Genomic DNA, 12,486 nt, shown 5'->3' on the forward strand with positions numbered 1-12,486 from the left:
TTCACACCTTGTGATACGAACAGGGTTGAGAGGTATACGATTTCGGGGGTTGTAAGGATATGCGCTGGCGGCGAGAGCGGGACGCCCTCTTCGGGCATGCAGTATAGACATCGTAGGTTGCAGCGCTCTGTGATGCTGATGCGCAGGTAGTCATGTTGGCGGTTGAATGTGTCTGTGAGGAATGCGGAGAAGGGCTTTGCCTGCTTGAGCGTCTCCTTGCGGGAAGACTTTAGTGAAACAGGAGATGTAGGTGGCGGCGTATATGGAGAAGGGGAAGAGGCCGGTTCAACGCTGTTACAAGTCGCAGCACAGCTTTGATTTCGCCGTGGCGGATTCTGTGCTATGGACGGCCAGCGGCGACGGCCACCCCGCACGAGCCGTCGGGATGCATTTAGATAGTGCATGGTGGCGTGGAGCAGATGTTCAGCAATAACTCAGCCAGAAACGGCCGGAAGGTCTTCTATACCAGCAGATACATTCTGGGACGCCGGGGGATCGATTGATCTGCGTCGAGGGAGGGCCGTGACGGATGGTATTTATAAGTTGGCGGGAGGGCGCGCGTTGGGGAACTCGTTAGGCTATTAGTCACTGACCGGGGGCGAGGATTGCTCTCCAACCGAACTGCAGCGACAAATCAAGGCATGCGATGCGAGGAATCGGAGATACGAGGGCATGATATACAGAGTAGTGTTCCTTGACGTTGCTCAAATTGACGCCCTAGATAACTACAAAAGGAGGGCATAAATAGGGTATATGTTACAATATTCATAAAAAACATCCTGGATATCGTCGAAATCAACAGAACGCCTTGTACACCTTCTTCCACCGTGGCCAGCTCTCATATTCCGCCTTCTCTTCCGCAATCAGGTGCTGCAGATTCAAATCACGTCGCCCGGTGTCAAGGTCCATGTCTTTGGCGCGAACAATGGAGGTGCGATACCGGAGTTTGTAGTAGATGTAGAATGTCAGCACAATTGGTGCTGCGAGATATGTTGAGAACCAGTACTTGACTCTCTCCGAGCTAGACATTTTTCCATAGCCGATGGGAGCCAGGGCGGTCCAGAACTGGGCAACGAGAACGATGATATTGATCGCGAATCCAATCCAGGAGGTGAAGACGCCACCCTGGGCCCTGAAAGGGAGTTCATCGAGAGTGCGGCCTTGGAGCTTCCAGCCGCGTCGGAATCGGATGTGGGCAAGGCAGATAGACGCCCAAGTGAAGACAGACGAAAGGCCCGAGATTGCCAACATCCACATAAAGGCATCCTGCTGCTTTGGGGTCGCGGCAAGGAACCCGAGAAGGCCAAGGAGGGATGCCACGATGATGGACATCAGCGGGCGACCCTTTCGATCGATGTAGGCCAAGAACGCAGGAGCTTGATGCTGCTCTGCGAGAGCAGTCAAGGTACGCGATGAACCGTAGATGGCAGCATTGCCAACGGACAAGACAGAGATCATGATCACAGCATTCATCACCGAATCAAGACCCGTAATGCCAGCTCTCTGGATCGCGATAACGAACGGAGAAGCCTTGACATCAGTGGAGGAGCCATTCAGCAGTTGTGGGTCAGTGTACGGTACGAGCAAGCCGACTATGATCATAGACACAATGTAGAATAGGACAATGCGCCAAAAGACTTGCTTGACTGCGGTTGGGATGGACTTTCGTGGATTTGCGGTTTCTGCAGCAGCCAGTCCCACGAGCTCTCCTCCACCAAAGGTGAACGCGGCGGTGACAAACACACTGCAAAGGCCTTTGAATCCATTATTGAAAGCGCCTGGGTCATGCCAGAATTTCCCGCCTATGTAATCGCCGTTTGGACCGCCGCCGCAGTTCAGCACAATACCTAGGATGCTTTTGCCAATCATCAGCTCACGTCAAAAAGTCGCAGAATGCAGAGAGGTAGTTTCCTTACATGAACCCAATGACGGCGATGACTTTGATAATCGAAAACACAAATTCCGCCTCACCGTATCCAAGAACGCCGAACAGATTGATCACGACAATCAAGACGTAAAACATGGAAACCCAGGCGGCCGGGGATACATCAGCTTCCCAGTACCCGACGGTAATGGCAGCAGCGACAATCTCGAGCGGGAGGAGAGTCAGCCATAAGATTGCATAATTCCAGCCCATGGCGAAACCCCACGCAGGATCCAAAAAACGTGTTGAATAGTGCGCAAACGCTCCGGCAACGGGGTACATGACGGCTAGTTCACCCAGTGCGTGGATAGTGGCGTATAACATGATACCGATTAAGCAAAACGCAATGACAACGGAAGCCGGGCCTCCGGTTGCCAATGACTTCCCAGAGCCGACGAAGAGACCGGTTCCTTGAGCTTAGAGTCAGCCGGATGATCCATCATGGGGGGAGCAGTGCCAGCGGGAATATCAAGTGACATACCGATCGAACCTCCGATAGCAATCATCTGCAAGTGTCTCGACTTTAGCTTTCGTTTCAGCGGCGACGCCGCCGTCGCGGCTGCAGCGCCTTCGGCATCGAACCCAGTCTTGTCGTTCAAAGGCTGCGAGATGAAGGCTTTTGGATCCCTCTTGAAGCCATCGATGATGCGCCGGGCGAGGTTCGCCTTGGGGCCCTTGTGCATGACTTCATCCCACGATGCGACGCGCATGGCTTCGGCATCGGCGATGATGTGGCTTTCTTCCTTGTGTGTTGCGCCCATTTTGTCTGCTGGTGCTCGACGTGGGATTTGCTTCAGGTGTTGGTTGATGACTGGACGAAAGGGGGTATTGTCACCTTATCGCATGGTCACAGGTGCCGATGGAGGACAGGCACAGACTCTCAGAGCCAGCGAGGGATCATGCCCTAGATATGTGAACCCAGAAGACGAGGTTGGCTTTTGAAGGGCGTGCGGAGGCCGTCGAGAATCAACGGGACGCAGAGCTTTTCTCGTGGAGAACCAGCTGGGTTTCGGGTCGCTTGGCGTGGTCTCCTCCACCAGGCCTCGATTTTATATGAGCCAAACGCATCGCCCGCGTCGTGATTGGCGATGGGCAGTCCGGGGAGGCGTTCATCCCTGGGACACCGGGGTTAGCCGCATGGCATCAACTAGCCCTCGCTGGTCATGGTCTGGTTTCGGCTTTTTTCGCCGTCTGACAAGCCTCTCCAACGCTCATCAAAAAAGAACAAAAAGCTAGATGCAAATGAACCCTGGGACAATTGATCCACGGCCCTCTTTCTTCGGTGGAGCAGCCAGTCTTTCGAAATTTTTCCAGGCCTGCAGGTTGGAATAAAGTGGACTCTGCAGGGCGTGTTTTAGTGGCCTTGGGCTACGAGATGCCTCCAAGTCTGGAGAGTTGACTTTTTCTGTCTGCCGCGTCGCCGAGTGGCCAATCCCGAATTTCAAATCCGCTGCGAAGATGATGAACCAAGATCCCGCCGATCCGCCACGGCGTGAAACGACATGTGAAGAAATATGCTTCTAACTAACCAAGCACTCGTCAGTCTGTGCCAGTTGGATGAGATCCGTCGGACAGACGCTCTCTACGGAAGGGAACTTGCTTCTGATCGACCACGAGGAACTGTTGCGGCCCGATTTATAATCCTCTGCAATGATGCGTATGCATTTCCACCGGTATCCCTGATATGAAGTCAAGATCGCCGAATGGCGAAGAGCTTAACATGCCAATGGAGAAAAGGTTTGCGCTAGAACAACGGTGGAGTGTTGATGGAATCGCAGATATCAAAAAGGCTCTCCAGCCGGATGGACCTGGCGAGTTTGAGCTGGATAATAGCCGTCCGAATACGCCGACATATGACGCTGGCCTTCAATCGTGAGATATCACTCTGTGTGGAGCGGAGTGACGCCTTTGTCGTGTAACTAATAGCTAACGAGCTAATTATTACTCCATAGTTGTGGAATCATAGTTACCGGTGTGTGGGCTGATGAGAGACAGCTTGCACCCTCCACTTAGCTACACGACGAGGAGAGCGACAAATGGCATATTGCTTCTGCAAATATTGGGCCCTTCGTAGTGCACATATAACTATGCCTCGGAGTTGAAGTGTGGTCCAGTCACCTTATGAATTCACGTACATTCCGCGGCAAGCCCGTCGCTTTGAAGTATTATTAGGATCTCTGACAGCAAGATCGAGTTGGATGCCTCTGCACTGCTTTCCTGGAGTCCCCAACCTTACCCCAGAGCCGCTGCGTGGAGTCAACCACTTTCTGGATCATTTTGATAGCAAAGATTTTGCGCTAGAAGAGCTGTGGAATGTTCTCCGTATCAGAACCATCGGATATCTCCAGGGGAAATAGCCGTGAGGAGCCTGAGTTTCGAAGCTTAAAAACTTCCGAGCCCAAAAGAACGTTTCTATACGCCCCACGGGCCGCCTCTCGAGGAGGGATTTACTAAGTATTGAATGCTTTATACGAAGAATGGAGCAGAGTCTCGGGGAATTCCCCATAGATTTCAAGTCAGCACTGCCAGCTTGACTCTGGCTCCGAGGCTGGTTAAAGGTTCTCGGTTTGATAGCATACCACCACCATATCTCACGACAATGTCATGTTGTTCAACCTGGTGGAGCGAGGACGAAACAGATCTGGGCTATGCAACTGATACTCAACCAAAATTCCGGCTCACATTCATTTCATCAACTTTGGGAAGCTCTACCTTGTAGAAGTTTTCATCAGACGATAGATCAAGAAGTCCATTGAACGTCCTCCCTGATAAGGCTAAGAACCAGAACCTGCAAAACTAATGCCCATTGATGCTGGGCTCCCTGTTGTACGGTTGAAGCACTGCCCAGGCGTGATATCCTATAATCCTACCCGCCTGTCAACCCCTACATTTTCTCAATGGCTGGAATGAGGCTACCGTCTCGACCATAGTGCCCGCTGGCATCCGGCTCAACCACCTCGTCTGCCTCCCAGGCGAGAATCCTGTCCTTCATCTCATCGAGTTTTCGCTGGACAACCTGATCCATTGTTTCTCGATCCTCTTTGCTGAGTAGCTCGATCCTCTCCCGCCAAACATCTTCGTCGTTGCTCATTCGCGGTCCAAGGTACCTCTCGTCGAGTTTCTTCCAAAACACGGTATCGAACGCAAAGTTCTTTCTTGCTGCGTATACAGCCCAAAAGCCACCGTTTTCCCAACTTTGCTTCATTGGGACGGAAAGCCGCTGGTTGTGTTTCAAGGTGCCTCGCCCAAGGGCTACGTCTTCTTGCTCGCGCAGTGCTGTCAAGAAGATTTGAAAACGTGATTAGTATGTCTCTATCCACGATCCGAACCCCTCCGGCCAATATTCCGGCTGTTCGAGGAGAAGCCACCATGGTGGGGCATGGGAGAATTCGACTGGTGCGGCATAGGTAAACTCCCAGTCCACAACTCCCAGGATTTGCATATTTTCATTGACCAAAATGTTGGATGGTCGGAGGTCGTCGCACCATAACTTGAATGGGCCATTGTTTGTAGGTGTGGTTGTCAATCGACCTTCTGCGATGAGCTGGGAGAAGAGCGTCCTGGCAGTATATTTTCGGCGGCAATCTGTCTCGGAATCAACAGCATCGTTACGCTGGTGTATTAAATGGTCAAGATGAAGATCTGCCAGCGCACTAAAGTAAGCAGATGCTGTTCCAAAGGTAGCAGCCGGCTTTGGCAGCTTTGAGCGAGGTAGGCTTCCTACACGAACAAGTTCGTTCATGTTGATAGATAGAGGCCTTCGTGTTACTTCCCACGTAAAGTCATCAATCTGGCTTAGAGATCCTATTTTTGGGAGTGAGAGAGTTGATAGCTGAAGCAAAATGTCTGCAGCCTGTCCGTAGAGCATCTTGAGCTTCTCTTCATCAATGCGCGGATTGAGAATAGGACGGTCCTCGACAGCAAAGCCCGGCGTGTTTAGTGCCTCGCTCATGCTCATCGCATGGTCAATGTACTCCATGATGATAAACGGGCCAAGGCCTAGTGGACTGTCCTCCTTGCGGCCCCAGTGCAGGATGAATGGGAACGGGGATCGTCGTGTGCTCGCGAATATACCGCATGACAGCAACTTTCATTGCGCACTTTTCTCCTCTGGAAACATCGTAGCACCCGGCTTGGGGAAGCGAATCAGGGCAGATCCGCCATCCTCGAATGTCATCCGAAATGACGCATTGAACGCCCCTGCTTTAGGGTCACATAACTCAACCGGAGTGCCTTTCCGATGCCTTAAAATAAATCTGCCGATTGCCATCAAGGTTTCTTCCTTGAAGAGGCTCGAGATCCAGGCGTCCGATACATTTTCACTCTGTTCCCAGGCGAGATCGTCGAAGCACATGCGGACGCGCATGGCTGGAAAGATGTTTGGTGTTCCTGGGGGCTCAAAGGGCCTTTAACGATTCATAAAGAATGGCTTGGAACCCAGAATAATAGAGGACAAGGCTGACAGGGAGGTAAACCCGGGCGGTTGGGCCAGCAAAGATCGGGGAACGGCCCAACTGCCCTAGGAAACCAATCACCGGGCCTTAACGAGTGCCCATTCCCGTTCTTTATCAAAATCAGCATCTCTCAACCCTGTAGTTATAGGCTAGATCACTTGTATTGCTTTCCAGAAGAATAAAACAGCAGGTGCACTCCATATCATATGCTCATGGCATTGACCTCCCATTGATTATTTTAGCCATCAACGGGAGACATGTTGGGCTAGACATGGCTTCTTGCTATTAGTAGCTAACTAGCTAAGGTGGCTTTGTTTTGAGCCTGCAGTTGCGCCAACAGTCATTTATCACAACATCACCTTTTCACACTTGCACAGTGGCCTAATGTCAACCACAAAGAACATCAAAAGCCAAAGTAGGTTCAATCAATAATGGTGGGCTTTGAATTCGTATACTGACAAAGCTAGTAAGATGCTCTACCTGTTGCCATATCTGAGGATTGTCAGTATGTCGCAGTGGTAAATGGCCAGCATTTAGAGTTACACCAAACTTCACAAGAAAGCAGCCATCTCCGCACGATTCCCTTGCAAAATGATGTTCAGGATGCTGTAAAATTTGTGCAGTGGTCAAGAGCAGGTGATGCTCCCAAAGACAGAGGAGCCCAACACCCAAGGGTACTTTGTATGAGGACTACTCATATCTCAGTTTTTGATGCAGAGGATGAGGACTGGGCCGCTGAGATTGATGCTGGGGACGGTAGTGGCTTTGTACATGCGGACTTCACGCCGTCTGGAGAGGATGTCATTTGCTTCTTGGAATTCAACGTCCAGATGATGATCTTTAATCTGAACACCAGTGAACAACGTATCATAAAAACACCCAAGTTTTCTGGCTTCAATGGTTATGCATTCCGGCCACAATCGGCACACCTAGCAATACTTCTAAAGTTGGACGGAAATGATGTTTTGTCCGTCCATGAACCAGAGTCCTACAGGTGTATTGCCACAGCCGCTGTGCAGCTGGTCGATGTCCAGGGTCTAAAATGGAGCCCGAACGGGACTTGGATTGCCTGCTGGGGAAATTCTCTAGCAGGAACGGCGGTGGCTATCTACACCGCAGATGGCCAATACTATAGAGCCTATACCGGAGGTGCAAACGAGATTGGATTTGGCGTGAAGACGGTTGAATGGAGCCCTGACTCTGGCGTTTTGGCTCTTGGAAAACAAGGAGGTACCGTTGAATTAATCAACGGAAAAACGGTAGGTGTCTGTTCCTATGCCTTTCCATTTGGGGACCTATTCTGATTGTTGTCAGTTTTCTTTGGCAATGGTTTTGGGAGATCCGATTACGGTTCCAATTGGCCGAGATATCTACACCGAAACCAACCCAGCAGCCGCAGAGCGGGAATACGCTCTCGCCCCAGAGTCTCCCGTCTTCCCGTTTACATATAATGTCCCTGGCGGTACTCGTGCAATATCCGCCATATCGTTCAACCCAACTGGAACCATGGTCGCTACGATAGACAACGGGCTCCCGCATATTCTTTGGTTGTGGTCGATCCAAGAACGGACGCCATGTCTTGCGGGGGCCCTGGTTCAAAAGTCGAATATCAAGCAAATCCTCTGGAGCACTGAGCACCCAGAACTATTGATGACGACGAGTGATGATGATGTTGGAACGCTCCATCAGTGGATATGCGGGTGTATTCCGAGGATAGCTCGAATACCCCATGCAGCTGGTGGAAAGAATCACGCATCCTGGATTCAATTGGATAAAAGAGAGGCTGATAGCTTGATCTGGTTTGGTTGGCAAGATGGATATACGATGGGCTATCTGAGGGGCGCCGGACAAGCGGCGGAATTTATCCAAATAAAGTCCCTGGAGGAAGAATGGCCCCAGTTATCAGCGAGCGACTTCCCATGCACCTAGCGGATGGGACTAGTTCCATGTAATTCAACTGAATTAGGGCGAACATTACTCTCATATCGCTTTCATAGTCAATCCCAGATAGAAGCGTTGATGAGCAGTTCTTCTGTAGGAATAAACTAAGTTCACACTAGTCTCGATCTGGTTGAAACGAGGGTTTAGGGCAAGAGTCGCTTAGTCAGACCCCACTCGCAATTTTCGCAACGAACAAAGCTGGAAAGACGATCTCGAAGTTCTGTGTTGAACATCCCGTCGACAACTGCACCACACGTTCATCCATCATGGTTCGTACACCTGCCCATTGCACTGCATTTGGCTGTCCATGCGGTGTTGAGCTTGCGAGAATGCTAACGTGGACCGTTTGACTAGGCACCCGCAGCAACCGGCAAGAAGCAGAAGAAGAAGTGGTCCAAGGGCAAAGGTACGATTCCTCCACGAAACGGCAAGGAGAGCATAAGCGGTCGATTATATCGCCTTTCGCGGTTTCTTTCTTCGCAACCTCCTTTTTCGAAGCGAATATCAGCTCTGTTATCGCAACCACCGAATCCCTGTGCTGACATGCTCCTTTACAATAGTCAAGGACAAGGCCAACCACGCCGTCGTTCTCGATAAGTCCACTTCAGAGAAACTCTACAAGGATGTACAGTCGTACCGCCTCATCACCGTTGCCACCCTCGTCGACCGTCTAAAGATCAACGGCAGCTTGGCTCGCAAGGCTTTGGCTGATTTGGAGGAGAAGGGTCAAATCAAGAAGGTCGTTGGACACTCAAAGATGAACATCTACAGTACGTTGGAACATCACCACGACTCCCAAGGTATATACCCCAACATTGACCGGCTCGCTAACGAATCGTTCTCTACTTGATAGCCCGCGCTGTGACCGCCAGCGAGTAAATTTGTCGTCCTATCGTCATTTCCTTCGGCCTGTGGTTCTGTTTTAATGATGCGAGCGGTGTTTTGCTGTACCTGCTCTTGTTAAAACCAAAGCTTTGTCTTTTATGGGTTAATGAATGGATTCCCTTTTTTTTAACTCTTGCTCTATCAGACAAAACAACCAGATATGAAAAGGAGTTCCTCAAGGTTGGAATGACTGGGTGGACGTTATCACAAACCTACCCTGAGCTTGCAAGCCACCAAGTTCCTTCTTGTGTAGCTATTAAACAGGAAGGGCATTATATGACATGAGATATATGCCACCGCAGAGAAAGCGGTTAGGATAGCACGAATTTACACAACTCGAGAACTATCAAAGATCGACATGGGACGTAATTCCGAAATGTTACTAGGCATCCAGAGGGAAACTGAACGGCCTGTATATCAAGTATTTCGCCGAGCCGAATCATGGCCCATCTCAGTCAGTTCTACTCGGACTTTTCCTTCTCCTCCCGTAGTTTCGACCTCTTCGGCCGTCCCTTTTTCGCGGCCTCACACAGCTCCCGCTTCTTCCCAGCACCTCCCTTCTCTTCGCCGTGCGCTCGCACCACCTTTCCCGCCGCAAAGTACTTATCACTCTTCTCATAAAAGTCCACCCAGTGTTTCACATGCTCATCCACTTTCCTCCGTGCCTCCCTCATCTCCCGCTCTCTCCGCAGCTTCTTCTCCGCTTTACTCAGCCGCTTCTCTGCCTCCGACTCGTCGTCGTCTTCGATCGGCATAAACATCTCTTCCACGCCAGTTAGATCTGACGTGAGATCATCCTGGAAACAACCCGTTACGAATGCGCGGGTGGCATCGCGCCCGGCGAAGAAGGAATATCCGCCTCCTGGGCCGTACATGTATGGAGAAGCGGAAACGTCGTAGATGGTGTGGTTGATGGAGATGTAGATCGGGAGGGTTGGGGAGGTGCCATTGTAGAGAGAGAGTTCGGAGGGAGTGAGGAGGATGGGTCCGCGCTGTAAACAAGTGAGATTTCTAGGTCAGCGAAGCATGACACCTTGCTGGCATTAAGGACTTCCGTACCAGCTGTCTAACAAGCCTGTCCCATCGGGTGAACCATGGTCGAAAACCCCATGTTAAGGAGTCGCCGGTAATGAAGTAGGACAATCCCACAGAGGTGAGTGAAAGTAAAAAAATGAACCGAAAAATGTCCAAGATGCCGATTTTGTTCGATTCCTCGTCGGACCGCTTTATTTGCTTCCCAAGAGATTCAGATGTCTTGGGCGATGGTGCGGCCGCACCGGGATTTGAGCGTTGGCGAAGGTCCGACATTTTTTTTCTGCGATGTACGTAGTGAGAGGCGAACCTGGCTGGGTCATTAATGCATCCCTACAGCGAACTGGTTGCTCCCGTCGTGAGACGTAGCTGTCTGGCGAATATCCGGACAAGGGAGCGCAAGATTTTTATAACTACTCCGTACAGCAACTACAGAAACCAATGCCGAATGTGCTGGAAGGGATCCATCTCCAACCCCTGAATGATGACGCAGGGTTCAACAGAAGTATTTTTAGGCGCATACATAATGTGATTTCATTCTCATCATCCCTCTTGAAGGGTGAATAAAATCTTGCTATGGAACATAGAGTAGGTGTTTTATGCCAGGCGAAATTTAAAGTCATTATAGCTTGCTGGCCCCTCTATTATCGCTTCCTTCGCATTTTCAGCGCTTTTCATCCTTTTTTTGCCTTTTGCTCGGTTTTTATTTCATTTATCGTAGCGACATTGGGAAGGCTACTGGTCGCGCTCCCAGCTTCTCGCAAAGACTTCATTCAAGGCCTCCTGAAACATGCTGCAGTTCATGTTGATGAGCCCAAGGACTTCCTTTGCATCTTTCTTCTTGATCACGGACACCAAACACAAGTATCTATCAAACCGTTAATATACATTTCAATGAAAAGAGGATCGGGGGAGAGATTTCGAAGGCAGCTTACTTATTCATTTCCATCAAATGAATCATAGATCCGTCGTGCAAGATAACATGGCTCTCTGCTTCAGGAACCTGAGGGCCTAATGGTTTGCGATCCGGATGCTCCCATGAATACAACTCACTGATGTCAACAATCACATCGATGTAATCGGAGCACATTTCATAGCATGCCATATCCACTGGACGAGAGTCTGATGCAATGTAAATCTTGCTAAGGACGTCGAAAAGATATGCCTTTTCCATACCGCAGTTGTTGGCAACGATGTTGATGAGATTCTCAAGGGTCGAGAGATACGGAATGAGTTTCTGGATGACCTTACTGAAAGCTTCGAAAACAGAATAGTCGTAAATAGAGGTAAGGTAGAAATGCACCGGGGCATTTTCATAACCAGCGTCGCTGAGTTCATCAGTGATGCGCTGGACGATATCCTGGAAGATATCGGAGCGAAACTCCTCTGACAAGCCATCCACTTTATGAATGAAGACTTCAATGTTAATATGCGGGTAGTACTGCTGAACCGTCAGGATTGTGCGATTCAAACGAGCTACTGCGTCTGAATAATCGTCTTGAGCGTCGATAACCCAAACGAGGGCCCCAAGTGTGCCAAAAATCTCTTCAATGTCGAAAGATGGCTCCAAGAACTCCAACTGTCCAGGGAAATCCCAGATCTGAAAGTCCATGAATGAGCTTGACGCGAGTGCCGAGTTAGTGCTGTTATAACAAGTGCATGAGTTTGATGATCACTCACTGAATCGAATCTTTTTGAATACGAGTGGTAGATTCGAGGAAGAGAGTCTCCGTAGGTGGGAGCTTGTGGAAGACAACGCTTGAGATGGAAGATTTACCGCTTCTAGATAACAGCACTTCTATTAGAGATAACGTATGCGTAGAAAGAATAGTGAGACACTAACCTGCGTAATCCCATCAACAACAGACGAGGTTTGGCATCGCGGGGCTTGTCGCGAGGAGCTTGCTCAGCGCGTTCTGTAGCTGGCTGGCTAGAGGATTGCCCTCTTTGGATACCCTGGAGATTTTGTTCAAGGCTCAGCTGGGCTCTAGTCTTCATGATTGGGGGTTGTCCATGGAGAACGCTGCTGTCAGAAAACACAAAGCGCTCCTGTCCAGGCTCAAGCGTTGAACGGTGACGCGCAGGCACAATTCTGGGAACAGGGGGAGGCATTTTTGATGAGAAAGAAAACGGTCTGGTTTCGCAGAATCCTGTAAAGAAGAGGATGAGGGGCGCGTGGAGAGAAACAGAAAGGCAGGACACCGGGGAGGGGAGAAAGAAAGGAAGAACAGGAGGACGTGTTTGCGCCGT

General features: G+C 50.2%; 6 protein-coding genes across 6 annotated transcripts in view; 1 reads left to right on the top strand and 5 right to left on the bottom strand.

Moving 5' to 3' along the window:
• Positions 1-404, bottom strand: part of UREG_02899 (molybdenum cofactor biosynthesis protein 1 A) — a gene marked incomplete at both ends in the record, with an annotated part of 2,068 nt that extends 1,664 nt beyond the window's left edge. Inside the window, one exon of the mRNA XM_002543337.1 lies at positions 8-404. Within this exon, the coding sequence (XP_002543383.1) occupies positions 8-404 (397 nt within the window). The remainder of the gene's footprint in view (positions 1-7) is intronic.
• Positions 405-795: 391 nt separating this feature from the next.
• UREG_02900 (general amino-acid permease GAP1) lies at positions 796-2,685 on the bottom strand (the record flags this gene model as incomplete). The annotated part of the gene is made up of 3 exons (XM_002543338.1): positions 796-1,855; positions 1,917-2,334; positions 2,406-2,685. The coding sequence occupies 3 exons, from the start codon at positions 2,683-2,685 to the stop codon at positions 796-798; spliced, it is 1,758 nt and encodes a 585-aa protein (XP_002543384.1).
• Positions 2,686-4,435: 1,750 nt separating this feature from the next.
• UREG_02901 (uncharacterized protein) lies at positions 4,436-6,290 on the bottom strand (the record flags this gene model as incomplete). Its single annotated transcript, XM_002543339.1, is given in 6 exon segments — positions 4,436-4,570; positions 4,607-4,712; positions 4,813-5,200; positions 5,254-5,273; positions 5,293-5,923; positions 6,026-6,290. 6 exon segments carry the CDS (start codon positions 6,288-6,290, stop codon positions 4,436-4,438), a joined length of 1,545 nt encoding a protein of 514 aa, XP_002543385.1.
• A 472-nt stretch (positions 6,291-6,762) lies between these two features.
• On the top strand, positions 6,763-8,307 carry UREG_02902 (uncharacterized protein; the record flags this gene model as incomplete). The annotated part of the gene is made up of 3 exons (XM_002543340.1): positions 6,763-6,793; positions 6,850-7,637; positions 7,693-8,307. The coding sequence occupies 3 exons, from the start codon at positions 6,763-6,765 to the stop codon at positions 8,305-8,307; spliced, it is 1,434 nt and encodes a 477-aa protein (XP_002543386.1).
• A 1,358-nt stretch (positions 8,308-9,665) lies between these two features.
• UREG_02903 (uncharacterized protein) lies at positions 9,666-10,512 on the bottom strand (the record flags this gene model as incomplete). Its single annotated transcript, XM_002543341.1, has 2 exons — positions 9,666-10,215; positions 10,427-10,512. 2 exons carry the CDS (start codon positions 10,510-10,512, stop codon positions 9,666-9,668), a joined length of 636 nt encoding a protein of 211 aa, XP_002543387.1.
• A 459-nt stretch (positions 10,513-10,971) lies between these two features.
• On the bottom strand, positions 10,972-12,348 carry UREG_02904 (GTP-binding protein GTR2; the record flags this gene model as incomplete). The annotated part of the gene is made up of 4 exons (XM_002543342.1): positions 10,972-11,104; positions 11,172-11,879; positions 11,917-12,018; positions 12,080-12,348. The coding sequence occupies 4 exons, from the start codon at positions 12,346-12,348 to the stop codon at positions 10,972-10,974; spliced, it is 1,212 nt and encodes a 403-aa protein (XP_002543388.1).
• Between the last annotated feature and the right edge of the window lie 138 nt (positions 12,349-12,486).

The sequence above is a fragment of the Uncinocarpus reesii genome, genomic scaffold (assembly GCF_000003515.1).
Source record: "Uncinocarpus reesii 1704 scaffold_1 genomic scaffold, whole genome shotgun sequence".
NCBI classification, from domain to species: Eukaryota; Fungi; Ascomycota; class Eurotiomycetes; order Onygenales; family Onygenaceae; genus Uncinocarpus; species Uncinocarpus reesii.